Genomic DNA, 12,446 nt, shown 5'->3' with positions numbered 1-12,446 from the left:
GAACTAAAAGCACATCCCCCAAAGGGTGACAGCATCTCCTTCCTAGGAGCCTGCCTAGGTTCTTGCCTCAGTTCAGAACCATAGGTTCAGTTTTTGGATAAGTGAGATACAGGTATCCAGGTCTGGAAGAAAGTGAGTACTTAAGTAGATGGGATCACAAGGCTTACCAGCCCTGTGAGTAGCAGAGGGTGCAGAATGCTGGGGTTCTGGGTGCTCTAAGCAGATGCTCTAACCCATGAGGTTCCCTGGAGCAGGAGTGCTTCTCTGTGAGCCTTTGGTATGGGTAGACAGAGGGGACAGGCTGCTGGGGTGGTGGGTGATCTGATTCAGCAACCTTATCCAGGAGACCCTCTGGAGCAGGGGTGCTTCTGTGTGAGCCTCAAGGCAAGGGTAGTACTCAGAATCAGGTGAGGTGGATGGATTCCAGGCTGCCACCTGGAAAGGGTAACCACAGTTCTCCAAGGTGTCAGATAAGCAACAAGGCCTGGCATCAGGCTCCTTACAAAGATGGTGGGAATTAGGTAACCAAGGCAGAGGGCAGATGGGGCAGGAGCTGCAGGAAGGCTGTACCTAGGTCTGCTGCATTGCACAACTCTGTGGCAGCTCTGCCTGCAGCTTGGTGGTCACCCAGGAGCCCGAGTGAGCCCCAGGCTCCCTATACCTCCCTGATACCTTGTCTGCTAATCACAGCCATCGGGGGAGAGGAATCTCCTTGTCTGGGGAAGTGCACCTCGCCCCATACCTCACCTTCCAGGGCTAAGACATCTGATATGATCCTTGCCTTGATCAGGGCCTGAGATGCTGACCTGCCAGTGCCAAGTCAGGACTTGAGGTCGATGGTGGGTCTTGAGGCCACACCTGCATGGTGCACGGCCTGTGCTGCCTTCTGCCTGGGTCTGGTATCCAGAAACCCAAGTGGACATTGGGTGCTGAGCTACAGCTGCATGGTGCATGGCCTGTGCTGCCTTCTGCCTGGGTCCAGCGTCCAGAAACCAGAGTGGACCCAGCCACTAAAGATATTTTATCCCATAGATTTGTCACAAATTGTAGTCAGATCCCAAGGGATCCTGAGAGCTAGAAGGGCCCAGACATCTCATTTTTTCTTGCCTCTACTTTGATTTCAGAGTCTTTCCAAGGTCACTCTGATAGCTCCAAAGCATAGCCCTCCCCATGTAGTGAAGGCTTATAATTGTATGCTGCCTTGGCATCCACATTGAATGGAGGTTTAGCTTTCTCAGACCAGAGGCAGAGGACTTAGTCACCCTGATAGTTTCCAGTTCTACACCACACCCATGTGGCTTCAGTCAGTGGCCAGAAATAGGAACCTAGACTCACCTCCCCCAGCCAGCAGACTGGGCTCACCACTTTCTTGCTGCTCCCTTTAAATGGACCATCCAGGCATTTACTCCGACCTTAATTGATCCACACCCCATTCCACAAGATGCACTACCAGTTGCCACCCTCTCTGCTCTTGCTCTCTTTGCCTGTGCTCCTTGACCTCCCAGGACCTGTAAGAACTGAAAACCCTTCCACTTTTACATGTGACTGTGTCATGGAAGCTGCTCCAAAGTCTGACCCCTGAGGCTGCCCATTGGGGCCCCATGCATGGGGTTCCTGGCTGGAGCACTTCTGTCTGGGCCAGTGGTGGCTGCTGAAGACAGCAGCCCCCAGCCAAGGTGATCAAGAGTTTCCTTCAAAACACCCAGTCATGACTCTTTTTGGCCTTGTCTAGAAATTCTTATTCCTATCTTGTTCTTGCTGGTGATAGCTGTGTTTCTTTCACCTTCCCCTTCCTAGCCAGGAAAAACGCTTGTGGGCCTATCAGACAGCATTGCATCTGAGGACAGCTGTGTGCCTATGGACCCAGGCTCCCCCGCCCTGCTGGCTGTGGAGCGAGGAGGCGATGATTCCCAGGGTGTCTGCATCCCCGTGGGCTTATGTCTTGTTCGCTTTGACCTGCTCGGCTCCCCACTCACAGAGCTTTCTATGCACCAAGACCTCAGCCAGGGACATGAGGTCCAGCTGCCCCCTGTCAACCGCAGCCTCAGGCCTAACCAGAAAGGTAAGTTTTTCCCCATTCTGTCTCTTGACAATGTCCAGGGACTCTGCATTCGCTTAGGGGTCAGGTGGATCCTGGATGTGGAACGTCTGACTTTGGCAAGTCATGTGAATTCTCTGAGCCTCAGTTTTCTTCTCTGTGAAATGGTGATAGTAACTCCTACTTCCTGGGTTTGTTTGGAAGGAGAGTGTCTGGGACAGTGGCCCTGGCTCACAGCAGGTATCCAGTGAAGTTTTGTCTGTGCCCTCCACGTGTAGACCAGGAAGAGGAGCTAGAGTTCAGGTTCCAGGCTGCCATGACCTCACCTTGGGGCCTTGGCCCAGCACGGGGTTCAAGGAAGGAGTGGGATAACTGGGTGGGGATCAGTCCTGTGGGTCTGGCCACAGGGAACCAGACCCAGCGAGTGGCACTGGAGCCTCAGCACCTCATGGTGTCTACCTGCTTCCATGGTGGGCTACGCAGCCCTGTCCAAGGCAAGCAGGGGCAGGCATGGGGACTAAATCCATTTCAAACATTGTGTCTGTTTTTTTTTTTTTTTTTTTTTTTTTTTATTATACTTTAGGGTTTTAGGGTACATGTGCACAATGTGCAGGTTTGTTACATATGTATCCATGTGCCATGTTGATTTCCTGCACCCATTAACTCGTCATTTAGCATTAGGTGGATCTCCTAATGCTGTCCCTCCCCCCTCCCCCTACCCCACAACAGTCCCCGGAGCGTGATGTTCCCCTTCCTGTGTCCATGAGTTCTCATTGTTCAATTCCCACCTATGAGTGAGAACATGCGGTGTTTGGTTTTTTGTCCTTGCGATAGTTTACTGAGAATGATGTTTTCCAGTTTCATCCATGTCCCTACAAAGGACACGAACTCATCATTTTTTATGGCTGCATAGTATTCCATGGTGTATATGTGCCACATTTTCTTAATCCAGTCTCATTGTGTCTGTTTTTTATATCAAGTCAAATTTAGGCAGAAAAATCTATTAGACTATGAGTCCCCATTTTGGATTCTGAAAATACAGTGGCTATAGATACAGTGGGAGGAGCATATGATCTGGAATCTGAGAACAGAACTCTAAGGCCCTTCAGCATGACCCAGCTGATAAAGCCTTGCCAAGCCTCAGTCCCCCGCACACAGCTGGGTGGACTGGGTGGACGGGGTGGGCCTTTCTAAGCACACCTGGGCCTTGTAGCAAAGTGGACATGGGTGTGGTGTCATCACTGGCTGATGACTGAAGGTTCTTTTCCTGCTCCAGCAAACCCAACACCGCCCAACCTGAGAAACAACAGGGTCATCAATGAGCTCTCCTTCAAGCCGCCTGTCACAGAGCCCTGGTCTGGGACCAGGTGAGTGTCTGTCAGTGGAAACAGGAGCTTGGGACCGGGCCGGTGGAGGAGTGAGTGGGATGGTCATTGGCTTGTGGTCAGGATAACTGGATGCTGATGCTGATGTGGACACAGCTGATCCTGTCTCCATCTCAGGAGGCGTGACGGCCTTCTCATCTGTAAAGGGGGAATAATGATCCCTGCCCCTATCAGTGCTTGATGTGGTAACAGTGTGAGGCCTGGATGCTTGAAGTCAGGGCCCAGCTGGAGGCTGGAGCCCTGACAGCAGCCCTGAGCCCCACTCAGGATGTACTCCTTGCCTTCTTCCCACCACAGCCACACCTTTGACTCCAGCTCCTCCCAACACCCCATCTCCACACAGAGCATCACCAACACAGACACAGAAGATAGTGGAGAGAGGTGTATTTTCCTGGTGAGTCCTTGGGGGTCACTGTAAGGCTCCTATCAGAGTCCCCTGGGACCCACACTCATGTCCCCGCTTCCCAGCTTAGCTACCTCAGCTGACTCACCCCAGCCCAGTCAGGTGTGATTTGGTCTCCTGTTGCAAGCGCTTCTTGAGCACAGGTGTATCAGGCAATCATTAGGGTTAGGAAGATGATGGTCTCCCCTCAAGGAAGTCTGGAACTTGAAGAGCAGAGGCAGCCCACTTCGCCCTCATGACGGTGATACAGGTAGGTGGTGCCCTGCCCTGGAAGAGGCAGAGTTGGAGGTGTCTGCTTGGCCATGGGGAGACACACATGTACATGCCTCACCCTGGTGAGGGCTGTGAGAGACGTGGAGATGCAGGTGGAACACAGGATACCCCTTAGATTGGCACTGAAGAGGGCATCGTGACCAGCACTTGATAGTTGCTGCATAGATACCGGAAGGATGAGCCAGGAAAGCAGCCAAAACCCAAAGCCCAGGACGGCCTCTTTTCTCACCGGAGCCAGACTTCAGGAATGTCCCAGCAAGGTGGCAGCCTTCTGGAGAGGAGGCTGCAGGACCCCGCGTGTCTCCTGGAGAGCTGCCAAGGGAGCAGGCTCCATGCAGTGCCATGGGCACTGCCGATCTCTGGGAGCTGGAGGGGGAGGCAGCTGCTTCATAGGATGTGCCCACTCTGGGCCATGGGTGGGAGTTTCAGATGACTGACTGGGTGCAGCATCCAGTGTGTGAAGGAGAGGCACAGTAGTAACACCTGGCTCACAGGACGGCTGAGAGGGTTTGAATGAGCAGAGAGTGCCCCAGTGCATGGCTCAGAGTAGGACCCGGTGGGCTCGTAGCTACGCCCACAGGTGTGTTCCACTGGGTGCTGGGTCTGTCTGTGTCCTAAACTCATTTGCAGGATTTTCCTCCTTGTGACAGCAGAACCTGGCATCTGCATTTCCTGTTTCCGGTGGCACCAGCAGTTCAGCCCCGCTGAGGAGCACTGATAGCATCCACTATGTGGCCCTGGACTTCCAGCCGAGCAAGGTGCCTGGGGTGGAGCTGGGGTTGGGCAGAGCCCTTTGGCCCTGGGGGAGAGACTGTGGGGCCAGGCCCTTCAGCACCAGCAGCACGGGGCTGCTGGGCCACCACTCCCAGCCCGGTGCCTGGCTCTTATGCTCAGTGGTGCTCTGATCTGGATCTCGGGGCTCCTGTTCCTTCCCTCTCAGCGTGGTGCCTTCATCAGCCTGCCCCGACTCCCTGTAGAGAGAGATGACTGTGTGGAGACCCGATCTGTGGAGGTTGTGGAATAAATCAGGAGAGACCCAGGACTGGCAACCTGGCTCCAGGCCATACTCTTCTGTGAGGAGAACTCACTGTGTGGGAGGGTTCCAGAGCCCGGCCATTGATGCGGGGGGCCTCAGAAGGAACTTCTGGGCCCAGGAAAACCTCCCGAGAAAGCACATGTAGCCAGCCTGTCTAGACAGCAGGGTGGAGAGCTCCATCTCTGTGCATTGCCCCCCTTGGGGAGATAGGGCTCACCGAGGGCACTCCTGGAAAGGGCTAGGCTGGTGCTTGTTGACACCTGGGAAATTTCCTGCCATGGATGAGTGTTTAGAGGGGAAGGCCTTGGCCAATCCTTGGGCCAGAGAAGGGCCTGGCTCTTCCTGCGAGCGGGAGATGAGAAGTGCTGGCCAGGGCTATGGCATCCAGCAGGAGGAGAGGTTAGCCTGGAGCTGAGGCTTTAAAGCCCAGGCCCCCCAGGCTGTTGAGAGCAGGAGGCAGAGGTTCCTTTCCCCCTGAGAAAGTTTGGGAGAGGCCACTCCTCAGCCTGCCCTTCCTCACCAGGAACTCACAGACACTCCCACTCCCACTTCCACCCTCTGTCCCTCAGCCATCCATAGGCTCTGTCACGTCCGGCAAGAAGGTGGACTATGTCCAGGTGGATCTGGAGAAGACCCAGGCCCTACAGAAGACCATGCATGAACAGATGTACCTGCGGCAGTCCTCGGAGCCTCCCGGGGCGCCAGGCTGTGACTTGGGCCACCAAAACCAGAGCGGGGCCAGGACAGTGCCTCAGAGCTGCTTCTCCACACTCTAAAGCTCTGTGATATCAGGGACCGCATCCCTCCCCCAGAGAGCAGAGGCCGGATCAGTATACATCCTTTGCCTGCTTGGGGCCCACCTGGGCCTTTGGCTGGCCACGGTCCCCACCTTTAGCCCCTTGCTAGGAGCAGTTGCCAGCAAGCATCCTCAGTCTCTTCCTGCCCCTCAGACCCGGGGTCCCAACAGATTTCCACCCTCACACTCGCTCATGGTCCTCAGCCTCTTCCCTCTAGCCTCTGGGCTGTTCCCCTCAATCCTGGAACATGAGGAGCTACCTTGCTGACCCTGGGACCCAAGGCCCACAGGCCACAGTGGACATGGACCTTTTCAGCCCTGGCATTTTTTGGTCAGGGGAGAGGCAAGGCCATCAAACATTGGAATAGTTGAGTAGGAAGGTTAAAGGTGGTCTTGAGAAGTAAAGGAATTAGATCCTTAGACCCAGCATGGCAGCTGATACCTGCAGGGGCTCCCACTTTCAGACTGAGGCCAGAGTATGGCAGCTGCTCCCGGGTGGGAGAGGCAGAGAGGGAAGGGCAAAAGGAAGGGAAAACATGAACAGCTGAAAGCCACAAGAAGCAGAGCTGGAGCTCCAGAGACTGGGGTGACAAGGAGCAGGGTCAGGGCCCCAGAAATCTGGAGCTGCAGGCTGGCTCTGCTGCTCTCTGCTGATGCCCCTTGGGGGGCCCTTGCCTGCCTAAGAAGGCTTGATCCAAGCTGGGCAAAGCAGCAACTGATGGGGGAAATACCTGCAGGGTGAGGGGTGGGATGGAGGGAGCGAGGGAGGGAGCATGTGCAGATGGAGATGGCTCAGGGCTGAGGGGGTCCTGGGACAGGCAGGGGCCCGAGGCAGGGCCCAGGACTCTGCAGTGCAGGTGGTGCAGCACGTGACCTTCTGTGAAGGGGCAGAGCAGTGGGGAGGGCACAGAGGGAACCCACGGGAGGCAAGGCTGGGGAGACAGCCAGGGAGAAGTGGGGAAATGTGGCCAGGGGCCCTGGGGGCATGCCAGAAGTGGTGAAAGGAATACAGGAGCAGAAGGTGAAGGGGGGTCCGCTGTGCATGGGAGCAGTGTGGGAGGCCAGCTGGAGGGGCGTCTGGGACCCGGGTAGAGCCTGCATGGAGGACGGCCTGGGGTGGGGCTGGGGCTGTGCCAGGCCCAGTGTTTCCCTCTGACTTCGCCCTCTTTCTTGGCGTTCCAGTGCCACATTGGGCTCAAACTTGGCTATGGGGACAGGAGAAGCCAGTCTCCTACTCCTGTGATTTGAGAGATTCTCAGATTGCAGGTTCAGAAGGTAGGGCCTCACCCAGGGCTTCTTGTGCCAAAGTTCAGGTAGGGATCTGAATTTTTTGTTGAAAGTTTTTGACCAAAATTTCCAAGAGTTTCAGAATGAACAGGGCAGAGCAGACACTTCATCCTGCCTTGGGGTGAATAGACTTTTCCTCCTCCAAAAAGTGACTGCCCACAGGGTTTGATGGAGGCGGCCTCCACACCCTGTCAGCACCTGTGAGCGCCACACTTCACCAGACCAGGGGCCTGGCTGGCTTCTGGGGACCCATCTCTCAGCAGGAGCCCTCTCCCCTGGCAGCTTAAAGGCTCAGGTGGCAAGGCCCTGGGCTTAGGCACTGAGGACGCGGGGAATCTATCAGACCTTTTCCCAGACTTGACAAGGTCACATCAGTGAGGGAAATGACAGGGACACAGACAGTGGGCTGAAGATGCTGATGGGGTGCACAGGAAGTGAAAACCCAGGGATTGGAGGCAGAGAAGATGGTTTTTAGGACAAGGGGTGCCTGAATTAGGCTTGAGAGGTTAGGTCAGATTTTTGCAGGGAAGGAGGGCAGGGCCAGGGTGCAGTGGAGGAAGAAGGAACGACAGACTGGAAAAGCCTTGGGCTGAGGGGCCACAGGAGCTTTGGAGGGCAGGTCTAGCTGCTCAGAACTGCAGGGGCCAGGCCTTTGTGCTCCCACAGGTGGAATGGTGATGGCCGTGTGGCCACACTGGGCAGAGCGTGCAGGCTGCTTCCTCACTGGCCCAGCCCTGACTGTGTCCCTGTAGGGTCCTCTACAAGGGGTTCCATACAGCACAGCTCTTAACTGCCATCCCCTGTCTCCAGCTGACTACAGTGGGGCCCAGTATTGATCTCAGCTCCCAGCCCAGCCACCTTCCCTGTTGATCCCAGGCTGCTAAGAAAGTGCTGCATGTTCTGAGTGTGCGTGGTGTGCATGAACCTGGTGGAGGCTTCAGAGACTGAGGTGTTCAAGTCCCATCTCCAGAGGGCTTCCTTCCAGCTCTTGGTTCCCATGACCACCAAAACCCTGAGGGTGAAAGTAGGGGTGGAGATGGAAAGAAGGACAAGAGGACACTGGCTTATTGGACGCAGAGCTGTACTCCCAAGCCATGTCTAGCATATATCCACCCCTCCACCCACCATCCCAGAAGGAAAAGTCAACTCAGCTTAATACAGGGGTCCTTGGACCTATCTTGAGGTTAAAGTCCACCTCCCCTGGTAGACTGGCCAGGACTGAGACCCCAAAAAGGGACACCTCAGCCAATGCAGCTCACATGGGGGCTTGTCCTGCTGGGCTCTCCAGGGGAGCCGTCTTCACCCACCCCCACCACCTGCAAAGTTAGAGAGCAGTCAGGTGGGAACAATGAGAAACGGGCAAGGACATCTCCCCAGGACCTTGCTTTCCCATCTGTGGAGTGGGTGGTTGGATTCGACGTTTTCTGGCCCCTTCCTAGGCTGAGGCTCTGCTGGTCTCAGGGAGCTCCTTGCTCTGTTACTTCTCTGTGGAGGCTCTGCATCATAAGGGATGAGCAGCACAAGAGCTTTGGCCAGTTAGTCCCTTCCTGGCTTGATATGGACAAATTCTTCATTTCAAACTATTAAAATAGACCACATTCCTACGGCAGAAGCACAACCATTCTGGTTATGGGAACACTGGCTCAGCTGCAGTCTGCTTTGTGGTCCTTCAACATGCTGTGAGGCTGTCATCTCTGTCCCAGGCCCTGGCACAGCATCACCCACATGACTGTGACCCCCAGGGAGATGCAGGACAGGGAAGTGAGCACTTCCTTTCTGGGCCTGGGCCTTGATCTGGGAAGTGTGGGGGAGGGGAGGCTGACCTGCAGAGCACTAAGAGCATCATTCTGGGACACACCAGGCCCCTGAGGCCTGGGACGATGGCCATCTGCCTGCTGAGAGCCCACTGCAGAGTCAGGCTGGCATGTTTGGTCCGGCGGTGTGTGTCCTTATGTATTTGTTGGCTACTTATATCTTGCTGTTTAGAATCATTTTGTACAGAATGTTTGGTTTCTCATTAAGAGAAAATGGGCAAGAAGCCCAGTCTTAAGTTCTTGTCTTGGTACCATTTAAAATTGACATTTCATTTTTCAAATCACTGTTGGTGCCTAATCACTGAAGTTATTCCGTTTTCTTTTAAAACTTTTGTTATGTGTATTTACCCTGTGAGCAGACCTGGGGGTGACAGGAGTGTGCTCAAGTGGCTACCGTTTCTGCTGTGGCCACTGGACAGGCCTCCTGCCGGCAGGCTCCTTTGTACTGAGGCACTGGAGCAGGACAGTAGTGAAGTGCATGAGGAATACAGCCCAGGGTGGCCTGCTTGGGTCTCTCTGGGAGTGGAGCCCACACTCACTCAAGTCCCACTTTGGGGTGAGCCTGAGCACCTGGCTGCCCTGGGCAGGCACAGACACGCACTGTCAACAAGAAAACCATTTCAAAATCATTTCTCCAATGACCCAGGAAGGCCACTGTGCCAGTCTGTTCACTTCATCTTAAATAGGAAATAGGTACTTTTCCTGGCTCAGAGAGAAAATAAATTCTCTTTATCACAGTATCTGTTTTCCTACTCTGTAAACTGGACATTGTGCTAGCACCTGCCAATCTGTCTTTCTTAGAAGGGAGTCTAGAGGTGGGTTCTGAGAGGGCTTCATCTGTGTCTGTGGCCACTGGGCCGCTGGCAACAGGTCTCTGAGGTCTGACCTCTCACAACTCCCCTCCACCGCTCCACCCACTGCACAAGTGGGACAGCCCTTGAGGTCCCTGGTGCCTTTTTACCTTCCGTGTTCTCCCAAATGGCCCTGTAGGCACGGTGCTTGCGGACCCTGTGGTAAGGGCTGCTCCCAGGCCCTGTACCTGCCCCACTTCTCTGCTTCAACTCCAGGATGGGCTGGGGCCCAGGAAAGGAGCCAGGTGCGGGCTCTGGACTGGGAGACCTGTGGTGAGGGCTGATCCTGGGCTCTGTAAGTGTGGCTGCTCCTGCGTTTCTCTAGCTCCAGGATGAGACGGTGCCTGTGGTAAGGAGCTAGGTGTAGGCATGGTAGGTGCACCATGGTCCTGTGGTGACAGCTGGTCCTGGGCCCTGCCAGTGTGGCTGCTCATGTTCTCCCCTCCAGCTCCTGGATGGGATGGTGTCCACGGGAAGGAGATGGGTTCGAGTTCTGGAGAAACGGGGTCTGCCTCCCAGCTAGCCCTGACCCGTGCCAAGTCTGGCTCTGGAGATGTGACAACCCCCTCTCAACCTCCCCAGCTTCTCAGATGCAAGGAAAGAGGAACGTGGCATCTGCAACAGGTGTTTGTGGGCAGTCCAGAATTCTTGGGTTTGAAACATCTCCAGTTATTTATTTGGGTTTCAAGTGCACCTGAGAGGTGAGTCCCCTCCACAGTATTCTACTGGGACCCCCCATCCTGTGCACCCTTCCACCCTCTTCCATTCCATCCTCTAGGTCCTCCCAGCCTCAGAACTAGGCAAGTCCTTCAGCAAACAGGGCTGTCACTCCATGCTGTATCTCAAGTGATGGGGACGGATATGTCCTCTCCTTACCAAGGAGGAGCATGGGTCCCTATCATGCTGCCCAGATGCAGTGAGGAAATCGAGGGTACAGCATACAGGAAGAGCAACCGCTTTCCAAGGCTTCAGAGAGGCTGGTTTCATACTGTTTGAGAACCAGGGTCTTTCTCTTCATAGAAAAGAGGCTACAGCAGGGTCGAGGCACAAGAAGGTCACTGGACTGCCCCTGCTCAGCCCTCAGGTACTGCTCTGGTTGTCCATGGCTGAAACTCATCCTGCTGGCCAAAGCCTTTGCTGTTCCAGTTGTTAAATATTTTGATACCACCATTAACTCTAAAGGGTGGAGTCACAGGCACAGTTAGGAGGTAGAACTAACCTCCCACCGACAGTTGGCCATTCACACTCGTAGAACAGCACACTTACTAAACAACTGCATAATTGATTATTCAGTGTCTGTTCCTCTGAAGTAAGGAGTTAAGTGTTTGGGCCACCAATATATTCCGAGCACTGAGCAATGAATGAATGAATGGATGGATGGATTTTTTTAAAAGACTCGACGGGAAATAATGTATTGAACCAGTGCTTGGCTGGAACTGGATGCATCTCCACCCAGGAGGTCAAATCCAGGATCCTGGGGGTTCTGCTCTCCCACAGGTGAGGATGTGCTGTCCTTGGAAATGGCTTCCGTTCAGCCCTGTGGAGGGTGGACATGGTCTAGACTCTGGGAGAGCCTGGCTCAGCCTTTGGCCCCTCCCCGGACCACTGCTGGTAAAAGAATACACAGACCTTCCTTGGGTAAAAGGGAGGGGACGGCTCTCCCGGGACACTCCAGAGAGTGCTGGTTCAGTGCTAGTCCACAGTCCTGGCCTGGCACCAGCAAGTGGAGCAGTGATGTCACCCAGGATCTTGCAGTTCCTGCATTGAAGGGGAAGCACAGCAATCTCTGGATGAGGTAGTGCGGCCCCTGGCTCAGGCCCCTGCCTGTTCAACACCCTTCAGGACAGCACCCACCTCACTGGAGCAGCAGTTCTCTGCTGTCAGCCTGAGGGAACAGGAAGTAGTTGACCAGGTTCAAGTCAACACAGCGCCTTCACAGAGAGGGTAGTGGTCCCTGGGGGTCCCTGGTCCCAGGCCATTCTCCCCCTTCTTGTTCACCTTCTTAATTCACCGCTGTACCCTCAAGAGCCCAGGGATGCCTGGCAATGTGGGTGCTCAGAGTTCACAGTAGATGAATGATACTTACAGCACATGAAGGCCCCAGACTTAATGCAGTAGGTGGAATCACTGGAGAGAGAGATGTGGGCAGCAGTACAGAATGGGGCTCGAGGGAGCCCTGCTGTGGCCCCACAGGCTCCATCATGAACCTGTGCTAGCATGGACAAGGGCTCAATAGCTTCTTCCATGAAGTAGGCTCTTGTAGTCAGATGCAGGTAGGTCCTGGGGCAGGGAGGGTGTCACTGTGGAGGCCTGACCAGAGCTTCCTTTCCACCCACTCCTCCCCCTGCACACACTTGGCTGTGATCCAGGAAGGCAAAGAGCCACTGCAGCCTGGAAATAAAAGGCTGTGAGTTGCTCTCAAATGAAGCCAAGAGTGTTTGAAGCTTCACAAAAAAGCAGGAGTGCCCAGGGTAAGCAAAGGCCCCGAAGGAGCCTCTCCTCACCCATGGCCTCCAGGCCGAAGGCAGAACAGGCATTTCTAGTTCAAGGTGAGGCTGGAGGC

General features: G+C 54.8%; 1 protein-coding gene across 2 annotated transcripts in view; it reads left to right on the top strand.

Moving 5' to 3' along the window:
* Window positions 1–6,650, top strand: part of GAB4 (GRB2 associated binding protein family member 4) — a 51,931-nt gene extending 45,281 nt beyond the window's left edge. For both annotated transcript variants that reach the window (XM_055252909.2, XM_055252908.2), the window contains 5 exons: window positions 1,798–2,062; window positions 3,315–3,405; window positions 3,721–3,817; window positions 4,753–4,857; window positions 5,705–6,650. In XM_055252909.2, coding sequence (XP_055108884.2) covers window positions 1,798–2,062; window positions 3,315–3,405; window positions 3,721–3,817; window positions 4,753–4,857; window positions 5,705–5,911 — 765 coding nt within the window. In that variant the 3' untranslated portion in view covers window positions 5,912–6,650. The remainder of the gene's footprint in view (window positions 1–1,797; window positions 2,063–3,314; window positions 3,406–3,720; window positions 3,818–4,752; window positions 4,858–5,704) is intronic.
* Window positions 6,651–12,446: the final 5,796 nt, after the last annotated feature.

The sequence above is a fragment of the Symphalangus syndactylus genome, chromosome 18 (assembly GCF_028878055.3).
Source record: "Symphalangus syndactylus isolate Jambi chromosome 18, NHGRI_mSymSyn1-v2.1_pri, whole genome shotgun sequence".
NCBI classification, from domain to species: domain Eukaryota; kingdom Metazoa; phylum Chordata; class Mammalia; order Primates; family Hylobatidae; genus Symphalangus; species Symphalangus syndactylus.
The sequence above is the reverse complement of the archived record's forward strand: the minus strand, read 5'-3'. Positions and strand labels throughout refer to the sequence as shown.